Source organism: Cryptomeria japonica, chromosome 3 (genome assembly GCF_030272615.1).
Source record: "Cryptomeria japonica chromosome 3, Sugi_1.0, whole genome shotgun sequence".
Classification (NCBI taxonomy): Eukaryota; Viridiplantae; Streptophyta; class Pinopsida; order Cupressales; family Cupressaceae; genus Cryptomeria; species Cryptomeria japonica.
The window spans coordinates 273,843,001-273,855,603 of NC_081407.1; the positions used below are offsets into that span (position 1 = coordinate 273,843,001).

General features: G+C 38.4%; 1 protein-coding gene across 1 annotated transcript; it reads right to left on the reverse strand.

The window, feature by feature from the left end:
* Nucleotides 1–228: 228 nt before the first annotated feature.
* Nucleotides 229–1,740, reverse strand: LOC131874088 (uncharacterized). Its single transcript, XM_059217326.1, has 2 exons — nt 755–1,740; nt 229–604 (listed from the first exon to the last, which is right to left on the reverse strand). The coding sequence occupies exons 1-2, from the start codon at nt 1,738–1,740 to the stop codon at nt 229–231; spliced, it is 1,362 nt and encodes a 453-aa protein (XP_059073309.1).
* Between the last annotated feature and the right edge of the window lie 10,863 nt (nt 1,741–12,603).

Here is a 12,603-nt window from a genome sequence, read left to right on the forward strand (position 1 = left end):
AAGTTTAATGATCATACCTTTTGATTTCTCTTTATGGATGGAGTGCATGATTTCAGACACTAGAATAATGTTGTCCTCTAGCTCTCTTCTGGGGGTGAACCCATTCTGATTTTCTGAGATGAGGTGAGGTAAGAGTTTCTTCAGTCTAATGGCCATTACTTTAGAGATGATTTTGTATATGGTATTGCATAATGACATGGGCCTAAAATCATGCATTGAAGTGCATTCCTATTTTTTGGGAATTAATGCAATGACTGTATTGTTCATCTCTCTTAAAAACTTCCCTTTTTCCCTGAATTCTTCTACTACCAACCATATACCATATCCCAAAAAGTCCCAACACTTCTGATAAAACTCTGCTATCATACTGTCCTGGCCTGGTGGCTTGTGGGGATGGAGTTCAAAAGTGGCCCTTTTGACTTCTTCTAGGGAGAATGGTTCACAGAGCAGTTTAGCCTCCTCCACACTTACCATCTTGTGCATAAGTTTAGGGAGCCTATTATCCGACATATCTCCTACCTGACAGAAACTGCCCAATAATTTAGCAAAATGGTCGAGTGCCTCATGCTCTAGCTCAGCCTCAATACTTCTCAAAATGCCTCCACTATCCAAGATAGTAGTAATTTTATTTTTGTTTCTTTTGACTTTTGAAGTTGCATGGAAAAATTTAGTGTTACGATCACCCTCAGCGACTCATAATGCTCTTGATTTATCTCACCAATATACTTCTTCTTTGGTTAGCAGTTCCACATACTGTTCCTTGAGGAATTTTTCCTTTAAGTAGTCTTCCCTGACCATCCCAATTAGCATGACTTGATTATTGATTTCTTCCAATTCTTCCTCAATTCTAATTTTTTCAGAGAATATATTCTTGAATGAGGATTTGTTCCAGAGTTTAATGTTGTTTTTGATATATTGAATTCTCTTTATAAAATAGAAGCTAGGGGAGCTTGAAAAAGAATTACTTTCCAGCCACCATGTTTTGAGTAGATCAATGAATTTAGTGTCCCTCCACCACATACTTTGAAATTTGAAGTAATTTCTGTTCTTATGCGCCTCATGGTTAATTGACAAAGTAACCAGGAGATGATCCGATCCAGCTTGCGGGATGATTTTAGTGTCAATGGAGAAGCTACCATTAATCCACCATTCCCCCACAAAAAAGAGATCTAATCTTTCAGAAATTTTAGAAAAGTTAAGCCTTCTATTGGTCCATGTGAACTTACCATTCTTCAGAATAACATCCACCACTTGACAGTTCAAAATGAACTCTTTGAAGTCTTCCATTACTCTAGTGCTCTTCCTCAGCCCACCTTCCTCATCGTCAATATCTAAAATTGCATTGAAGTCCCCAGCCAAAATTACCTTATGCATTTCTAAAAGCTGCAATTGCTCATATATCTTTGACCATACTCTTAGCTTTTCATCTATCTTAATCGACCCATATATATTAAATAGGGGAAATCCAAAACCTCTTGGTTTGTATATAATGTTGCATGCCATCCAAAACTCGTTGGACTCTAATGGGATTACCTCGAAAACCTTTGAGTTCCATAGAATTCCAAGTCCTCCAGTAGATCCTCTGGCGTCTTGAAATATTCCTTCCCACTTATTGCAAAATTTTATGAGTTCGACCACCTTATGACCATTAAATTTGGTTTCCTGAAGTAAGATCATTTCAGACTCTAGCTTGGCCAAAGATCTTTTGACCAAGCGTCTTTTGTCAGGGGCCTCTGACATTCCATGATGAGATTCTCATTTCTATCCAAGGGAGGGGCTGCCTCCCTTGGAATTCTTCATGTATTCCAGGACGCTAATGATACCTTTCTTTGATGCTTTTTCTTCTATGATATGTTTATGGCTTTTCCTTCCTTTAACCCCTTTTTCTCTGCCCAAAAGGGTGTTGGCTGATTGACTAATGCATCTGGGGTCTAAGCTGTCCAAGACATCGTCTTCACCCTCTCGGTCTGAACAACTCCCTTCTGAATTGCTTGTGCATTCCTCAACAATATTTTTGGTTTGAGAGCCTGGAAAATGAGGCAAAATTTGGCTTGGTATTACCCCTTCTTCAACATTATTGGTTTCTGATTCTATCTGACAGGGTTGAGGGTTAGGTTCAGGATGCATCCTAGTATCAGGCAATAATTTTATCTCAGGAGGTATCTGTTTCAGCTTATTTACTTTCTTTAACCAAATTGCCTTATCCTTATCTTCTTTCCTCTGCTTGGTATTATATGCCCTACAAACAAAAATTCTGCAACTTTTGGTTTGATGGGTTTTACTTCCACATCTTTTACATGCATAAACTTTTCTCTCAATTTCAATGCCTTGCTTCCATAATCCATTATCCATTCTAAGATTTATAATGGAAGGAATCTGTTCGACCACAACAATTTTCATCCTGGCATAAATATATGAATCATTTTCAATGATTTCTTCATCAATTTCTAGAAGGGTTCTGAGCGTTCACCCAATTTTCTCAAGACTTGAGTCCCCCCAATATTTGATTGGGAGATTATACAGTTTGATCCATATTGGAGTTTCATAGACCGCGAGTTTCAACGGGTTAAAATTGGGTGTCCACGACTGAATGTAGAGAGGCAAATCATCAAAATACCAGGTTTTTGAATCTAGAATTTGATCCCTAATTCCTTTCTCTGTGAAGATTGCCACAAAAAAGCCTTTCGACAGAAATTTCACCACAGCTTGACTACCCCAATTGTCTTTTATCCATGGGTTAATGATTTGCCTAGGTTTTTTTTGCACAATGATTCTGGCAATAACTGCAAGATCCTCCCAAATACCTTTGTCATCAATAGCTTCCTCTGTTAAATCAATCTCAACCCATCTCAACGTGTTTCTTCCATTAGTGGTATTCTGATATGGGGCATCATCCTTCTCCATCGAGATATCATCGTTATTGAAGCAAGTATGTTTTGGTCCCTTATTATTCCAATCATCCTCCAAAATTCACCTCTTAGTTTGACTATCCTCTGATTACTTTTTTGCATCTTCCTCAACCATGCCCTGTATGCTGTCATAATCCTGTTGCTGAATATTATTTCCCACCGAACGACTTCCGAATACTTCCCTCTAATCTTCGCAATCTGTCCTCTTCTTTTCACTCGCGCCCTGCCCTGCCTTGCTCACCATTTTAAATTTAATTAAATAAAATTTTATTTATTTCATTAATTCATTTCATTGTTCTCTATATTATAGCTTTTAAGTGTTTTTGATATATTTATGTTAGTACATTGTATTAATTGTACATTTAATCTCCAATAGACCCCTTTGTGGTACGACCATAACGTGGATCCATTTAAGTATGTCTTCAAGAAAACTCCTAAGAGTGACAAGGAGCGACAAACGAAGGCATTAGCTCCTAGAGCAGCCAATGAGGTAATCTACATTTCAATTGCAAATGAATTAAAGTTAAATGCATAGTTATGTTGTTAATTGTGAACTATTTTCTACAAAATAATTCTAACTTGGCTTTTGAATTGTGGTTTTGTAGCCATCTACAGAGCCACGTATTGCATCGAAGAGCCTTGATTTTGATGATCCACCACAAGTTTAGGATCATATAGTGTTAGTTTTGGTCATAGAGTGACCAATACATGTAGATGTATTCTACATTTTTATTGTATATCGATTTGGACATGGCATATACCACATTTTTGTAATACTTCTATTGAATTGGCAGACATGCCTTTTTTATATATATATAAATATTGATATTTGATCCAATAAATGTGTATTGAGTTCATTATTTTGTATTCATTTTTTTTGTGGTTGTCCTTTTATAAATTTAAATGAATATTTGCATATGCAATCAACAATATGAATATAAACAACAAAAATATATGATATAAAACATTGCAATTATGGAATATGATTTGATAAAATTTCTAAAATGTTGAATTAACCCTACAAAACTCGTTGTATTCAGTTCATTATTGTGTATTCTCTGTATTTGGTGGGTGCCCTTTTATAAATTTAAATGAATATTTGCATATGTAATCAATATTATGAATATAAACAATAAAAATTGACAATATGAATATAAACAACATTATGTGTTTGGTGCGAGAGCACCCTCACGCTTGCAATGGTCAAATTTTGTTCATCACGTGCACAAATCAACATCACAAGTGTGTCTGAGTGGACAAGTTTACACTAGGAATGCCCCTGTCATGCATCCCAAAGTGCTAGAACGTCGAGAGTCATACCATACCAATGCGATCTCTCAAGTGCCCCGAGTCCAAAAATTGTCAAAATTTGACGGACTATTTCTTCAAATCCAGGACACATATGGTCGATCCGTTTGAACTTGTGGGGTTGTGTGAGGCTCCTCTACAATGGTCTGTCTCAGTTTTTGACGAGTCAGAGCCATTTTCAATTGGTAGCATTTTTTTGTCTACTGCAAAAACCACCAGTTGCATGCAATGCAAAGTTGCCAGATTGGCTAGAATTGATTCGGTTTGTCGTGTGCACAAACCGATGTCACAAGCACATCTAGGTGGGCAGATTTACGCTAGGCATGCCCCTGTCATGCATCCCAAAGCGTCGAAACGTCGAGAGTCATACCGTACCGGTGCGATCTCTCAAGTGCCTTGAGTCCAAAAAATTGTCAAAATTTGACGGACTGTTTCTTCAAATCCAAAACACATATGGGCGATTTGTTTGAACCTGTGGGGTTGCGTGAGGATCCACTACAATGGCCTGTCTTGGTTTTTGACGAGTCGAAGCCATTTTCAATTGGTAACATTTTTTTGCTTGCTGCAAAAACCGTCAGTTGCATGCAATGCAAAGTTGCCAGATTGGCTAGAATTGATTCAGTTCGTCATGTGCACAAAACGACATCACGAGTGCATTTGGGTGGGTAGGTTTACACTAGGCATGCCCTTGTTATGCATCCCAAAGCACCAAAATGTCAAGAGTCATACCGTACCGATGCGATCTCTCAAGTGCCCTGAGTCCAAAAAATGGTCAAAATTTGACGGAGTATTTCTTCAAATCTAGGACACATATGTTCGATCCGTTTGAACTTGTGGGGTCGTGTGAGGCTCTTCTATAATGGCCTATCTTAGTTTTGATGAGTCGAAGCCATTTTCAATTGGTAGCATTTTTTCGCTTGCTGCAAAAATCGTTAGTTGCATACAATGCAAAGTTGTCAGATTGGCTAGAATTGATTTGGTTCATCATGTGCACAAACCGACGTTGCAAGTGCATCTGGGTGGGAAGGTTTATGCTAGGCATGCCCCTATCATGCATCCCAAAGCATCAGAATGTCGAGAGTCATACCGTACTGGTGCGATCTCTCAAGTGCCCTGAGTCCAAAAAATTATCAAAATTTGACGGACTATTTCTTCAAATCCAGGACACATATGGTCAATCCGTTTGAACCCATGGGGTTGCATGAGGCTCCTCTACAATGGCCTATCTCAGTTTTTGATGAGTCAGAGCCATTTTTAATTGGTAGCATTTTTTTCCTGTTGCAAAAACCATAAGTTACATGCAATGCAAAGTTGCTAGATTGGCTAGAATTGATTTAGTTCATCGTGTCCACAAACTGATGTCGTGAGTGCATCCAGGTGGGTAGGTTTACGCTAGGCATTCCCCTATCATGGATCCCAAAGCGTCGAAACATCGAGAGTCATACCGTACTGGTGCGATCTCTCAAGTGCCCTAAGTCCAAAAAATTATCAAAATTTGACGGACTGTTTCTTCAAATCCAGGACACGTATGGTCAATCCATTTGAACCTATGGGGTTGCATGAGGCTCCTCTATAATGATCTATCTCGGTTTTTGATGAGTCGGAGCCATTTTCAATTGGTAGCATTTTTTCGCCTACTACAAAAACCATAAGTTGCATGCAATGCAAAGTTGCCATATTGGCTAGAATTGATTTGGTTCATCGTGTGCACAAAATGACATCGCGAGCGCCCTCAGGTGGGTAGGTTTATGCTAGGAATGCCCCTGTCATGCATCCCAAAGTGTCAAAACATTAAGAGTCATACCGTACCAACGCTATGTAGAAGTTGCTTGACAACTTTTTTGACAATTTTTTTGACAACAATGACAATTTTTGCTCAAATTGTATCTAGTCTCAATCTATGACCCCTATGACCCGATAATGACTCAAATATTTCTCCATGATTATACAAGAATCAAGAATTCTCATGATTGACCAGGGACACATCACATATACTCAAAACATAGTCACAAAACATTGACACACAAAATAGTCACAAAACATTGTCACATATTATTAAAAAATTTGCATCTAAATATGGTCAAATCAGCTCTTGGCTATTTGATTATACAAAAAATTGTCTTACAAATCATCTCATGGGATTTTATACAAAATTTGGCATTACCATATGTACGATTCAACTCATCGCCATTTTAATATACAAATCATCTCATGGGTTTTTATACAAAATTTGGCATTACAATATGTGCGATTCAGCTCATTGCCATTTTAAGATACAAAATTTGGCATGTACATATGTACAAATCAACTCATTTCTATTTAAATTTACAAAATTATGCCCCTAAACATGTAAAAATCAGCTCATGGGCATTTATATATATAAAAAATGAATATAGAACAATTCGTCGTCGATTTATACAAAATTCTCAAAATCATTCTACTCTGAACCGTAGAATCAATCAAGTGAGCCTTCAGGATCGGCTCTAACCCGTATTGTGTCAAGTATTGCCTCGTGGTCAGATTCACAAACTTTCCATAAAATCTTGTTATGAGGTGTACCACTATACTTCATCAAATGAATATTTGTTGCAACAACAAGGTTAGAGAAATGAAGAATATGTCTGTGTGTTTCAAAGTCCTCGAACAACCAAACATCAGAATTCTTGATAGGGTATCTTCGAAGCCATGTTCCTGTCACAACAACAGACCCTATTGGGTACTCAATAACCTCTCCGTTAATGATTGTGATTGTCAATTTTCTTTTAGGCTCAATACAACGACACAAATAGTAATTTGTTCCTTCTTCATTGTTCTCTTCTGCAACAACTGCATACACATGACCTGCATTGTTCTCTTATCGACTTAGGAGGTGCTTGTATATTACATTCCTGCAAAACATTGTTAGTGTGCAAAGTAGAACAAATATGATGAAAAATATCATAATGCATGGAAAATCAATATGCATCCTACAACAACACGTGGTGCATACATGATTAATCTTAATATAAAAAGGTTTTTCCATTTCAAAAAATCTTTGAGAAATTCTTATTTGAGGAAACTTTTGAAGGAATCTTTCATAAAATTTAGTTTGAGTCATATCCAAATAGTGTTTGGCATGTGGCTCATGATTTGTAGACCCAATTTGCCTTCTAACAACATCTCTTTGGTTGGGCGAAACTCTTGTGTTGTCATGCCAATATTTTTCAATTAATGTTTTTAGTGCATCAACAACAACCTTGTCTTTGCGTGGTAGTCTACCTGAGAATGCCCAAAGAGAATTATTTTTAGGTTCCTCTTTTTTTTCCTGCCTCTTTAATGCTTTACTTAATATTGTTCTACTAATGTTTAATGACTTACTTATTTTTCTTATCAAACAATTTTTTTTTATTTTCTTGCTCATCATGGTTGATGTAATGACACGTCGAGTAGCATTAGAATATTTAGTATGTGATTTTGAACCAATAGCTTGATATGCATCAAATAGATTTCTCACAATAGTTCTTTCACTATTACTTTCAGATGATCTTAGGCCTAGAATTTTCATTCTCTCTCTAAAATTAAAATTTTTAATCATTTGAACAATTAATTGACATCTTGCGGTTTGATTTAAGTTATTAAAATATTTTTGCATATTCTTTTAACCATTCTCCTACAAGTTCGTTCATTCATTTTATTGGGCATGGACTTCAATATATTCTCGTCAATGTCAATTAGATACTTTGGTTTCCTACGAATGATTCGAGGAGGTGTTAACATTAGTGAATTATGTATATTCAATTCATCAAGTAGAGAAGGTGTAATATGTTCATCATTTAATTGATTATTCAATGCGCTATCTTCTTCAATTGCATTAGGTTCAAATAGTAAATCAAATGTCTCTTCTTCAATTGCATTAGGTGCATTATATTCGTTTGGTAAATTGAATTGCGATGTTGAGGATGACATACCTTCTTCTCCCATTGTTCTTATGTCATGCAATTTTTTCATATGCTACCTTTGTCTTTCCTTTTGAGCCTCTCGTTGTTCCATCGTTCCTCGCTTGTTCTTTCCCATGGTTGATATCGGTTGTCCTAAATAGAATCATATTACATATATATGTAAACAAAAGTTCATAAACAAACAAATAACCATAAATATGCATCTTATCACTATTTTTTGGAATCAAACTATTAAACAATTACAATACTATTGACAAAAACTAATAAGAACAACAATTCAATAATTTGAAATCATGCAAAAACAAAAAATTCACTTACTTCTATGTATAAAACAATGATAGAAGTGCAGACACAGTTCTAGTGGGGCCTTCAATGAACTCAAAAACTTCTTTTGAGGCCGTTGAGGCTCTTGGGCAACTAAAACTATGTCTATAAACCACGTACGTGCTGTTAGTCCATAAAATATTGACAAGCCCAACGATATTCTTTTTTCCCATTATGGACTAATAAGTAGCACGTATGCGCTCCTAAGCCTAAAAAATGTTATCGCAGGGTAACGAATAATGGGCTCAGTACAAGTAATAAGTACCACGTATGCGCTCCTTTGCCTTAAAAAAGTTATGGCAGGGTAGTGAACTAATAGTTTTAGTACCCCGTATGTGCTATTGGTAGTAGAAAATATGTGAATGAAGAGAGAGAGAGAGAGAGAGAGAGAGAGAGAGAGAGAGAGAGAGAGAGAGAGAGGATAGTAGGGTGGAGGGAGAGAGGAGGGGGGGCGGAAGGGAAGGAGGGAGGGAGAGAGGGAGAGAAGAGGGGGGAGGGTGGGAGAGAAGAAGGGGTATGGAGGAAGGGAGAGAAAGAGTAGGGGGAGGGAGGGAGAGGGAGAGAGAGGGAGAGGGAGAGAGAGAGAGGGAAGGAGGGTGAGGGAGAGAGAGGGAGAGAGAGAGAGGGGGGAGGGAGAGGGAGAGAGAGGGGGGAGAGGTAGAGGGAGGGAGAGAGGGAGAGAAGAGGGGGGAGGGAAGGAGGGAGATGGAGAGAGAGGGAGAGGGAGAGAGAGAGGGAATGAGGGAGAGGGAGAGAGAGGGAGAGGGAGAGAGAGAGGGGGGAGGGAAGGTAGAGAGAGGGAGAGAGGTAGAGGGAGGGACAAAGGGATAGAAGGGGGGAGGGTGGAAGAGAAGAAGGGGTATGGAGGAAGAGAAGGAGAGAGAGAGAGGGAGAGGGGGGAGAGGTAGAGGGAGGGAGAGAGGGAGAGAAGAGTGGGGAGGGAAGAAGGGAGAGGGAGAGAGAGAGAGAGGGAGAGAGAGAGAGAGAGGGGGGAGGGATGGTAGAGAGAGAGAAGAGCGGGGAGGGAAGGAGGGAGAGGGAGAGAGAGGGAGAGGGAGAGAGAGAGGGAAGGAGGGAGAGGGAGAGAGAGGGAGAGAGAGAGAGAGGGGGGAGGGAAGGTAGAGAGAGGGAGAGAGGTAGAGGGAGGGAGAGAGGGAGAGAAGAGGGGGGAGGGTGGGAGAGAAGAAGAGAGAGGGAGAGGGGAGAGAGGTAGAGGGAGGGAGGGAGAGAAGAGCGAGGAGGGAAGGAGGGAGAGGGAGAGAGAGGGAGAGGGAGAGAGAGAGGGAAGGAGGGAGAGGGAAAGAGAGGGAGAGAGAGAGAGGGAGAGGGGGGAGAGGTAGAGGGAGGGAGAGAGGGAGAGGGGGGAGAGGTAGAGGGAGGGAGAGAGGGAGAGAAGAGCGGGGAGGGAAGTGTTAGGCCCAATATGGAAAGCTAATGTACTGAGAGGGGAGGGGTGAATCAGTACTTCAAAACCTTTTAACAACAATATTTTTACTGTTATGCATAAACCAAAAACTGCTGCAACATAACATAAAGCTAAAACAAATAAATAACAATCATACATGATTCCCTCCATAACTCATATATTTTGGTTACATAGAAACTCTTGGTTAGAGAGGAAAACTGTGGTGGGGATGGCACCCACAACTTCACTACTACAATAATAAAGAGTGCTCGGTTAGAGCTACATGTTTAGCTATTTTTGATAGCTTACCCTATTAGGAGTACAAAGATCTTTAGATCTACCTTGCTAAAGGATTTTACAACACTTATTCTAAATGTTGCACTTGGTTAAAGGCTTTACAATTTATAGACTTTGTTAGAGTCTTTTACCCTGTTAAAGGTTTCTCTTACAACTTCAAAATATTACAATAAATCATTACAAATATCTACAACTTTACATCTGGAATGTTATAGCAGATTTTATGTGCTCAAAATGAGATTACCTAGCTTATAGCATACCTCGGTAACCCATAAAGTAACTCAGTAAACCCTTCTATTTACTTTGTTCTTTGACTGTTCTCTGAAATCCTTCTCGGTGACCTCTGTGTCTCTGTAACAGTCATAAAACTCAGTGCTTTCTTATGTATCACACATGTCTTGCTTCATACACCTCTATATATCTGTCTCTCTCTCTCTGTCACACTTTTATCCTTAATCCATGTTATATAAATATATCTCTTATGTCGATGATCTGATTCATTGCTTGGATCTTACAAACATGATTTATCAAATGAATAACCATACAAAATATTTCATTGGTTAAATGACCTCAAAATCATACACAATCCTTAAGTGCAATTTCTAATGTGATAACAGTTCTTTGTTCCTCGATCTTGTAACACATTTCCACATGTGTGTCTAGGTTCAATGAATCTGGTAAAACGTTTCACTCGATGTATATCAACTCGGTGTATCATTATTGCTGCTTGGTAGACATGGAATGTTACTCGGTAGACAACTTGATGTATACTGGGCTCTGTGAATACTTTCTTCTTTAACCGACTGTTCTATGCATACCAACTGAATGTTTGGTAGAGGTAACCGACTAGAGTATATAGAATGACTTTGGATATAAAACTAATGACAACTTAATAAGTAGTAACAATCTCCCCTTTTGACATTAGTTGAGATGTTTGACAAAACTAATTTCAAAGTCATAGCTCAAAAATCTATATACTTGCAAAATTTGACTAAACAAATAGTATATACATTAGTCAATGAAATAGTATATTTAGATATACTCCCCTTATCACTATACTGTACAAAACTTTGATTTTGCATGCTCGGTGATCAATGTTCTGTGATAACTGCTTGGTTTACTGCTCTGTTCTCTGTTCCCTGTCAAAATTGACTTTGCATTTGAATACTCTGTTTTGCTCGGTATATACTCATCCTGTATACTACATTCCCCTATATACTTTGCTATGATACTCACTCCCCCTTTTTTACAAACATCAAAACTTAGTTACCATTCGGTGGTGGCAATTGGTCAAAAATGGATTTGTACTTTGTCTTTGCATCGGTAAAGGCGGCAGAGAGGGCATCCTTAACACTGTCCATAAGTGAATTCTGAGCTGTAATGTCAGCTAACAGTGAAATTAGTCCATCTAAGGTGCTTCCCTCTTGTTGAGTGGATAGGGAGGTAGCTTTGTTGATTTTCTCTTGGATGGATGAAAGATGAGGAAGGAATAATGTTTGAATTGTCATTATGTCCATCCTTATCTTTAGTTCTTCATTCCTTAGTTCCAATTGTTGAGCTATGAGCTGTTGTAGCTTGGTATAAAAATTTTGAATGGAATGTGGCTCAGTGGTCAACTTATTGGAGAGATCGGTGATCTCTTTCTCAATTACTTCTATTTTATTTTTGATGTCCTTAATGAATAGAGAGAATGTATAGAGTTTCTGAAATAAATAAAGAATGTGCTTGAGTTGAGGGGACAACTCAACAATAAATTTGACAATATTAACTTTGCCAATGGCAATAGCTTTCTGTACCTCTTCAATCATTTTAGCAGTGAGCTCCTTGTCCTTTAACTTGCTCAAATATTCAGATGCATCTACTCTAGATGTCTCTATCTTGGTTAGGAGTTCATCCAGTTGAATGTGGATGGCTGCATCTTTGGTTACTGTAGCTTTAGGTAGCATGTCGGTTAAGAGTGCTTTCACCTTTTGAAGTACTTTATTTTTCTTTTGAATAGCCATTTGCTTCTCTTGTTTGGCTTTGGCTTTGCATAGTTCACCGAATTCAATGAGTGCTTTCCCTTTTAATTTGGATATATCAACATTGGGCAACACTATTGGTTTAGACAAATCTAATTTGAAACTATGTTTTTTCATCTTCTTTTCTTTACCTTTCATCAGTTGAACTAAAAAAATGGCTTGTGAGGCTTGATGACCCTCGGTAGGTTGCTCGATAGAGGCAACACTTTGGTCGGTTCCTTTAATCTTTGATGTAGCCTTTGTTGTGTCCTTCAGTGCTTCAGTGCTTGGGGTCTCAGATGTAACATTTTCAGTGCTAGAAGGGGCTTGTGAAGACTGTTCCCCAGTAGCCTGAGAAGCAGTTTCTCCTTCTGTAGATTTGTGACCTTCTGTGCCTTGTTCAGTATCATGAGGGGCCTCAG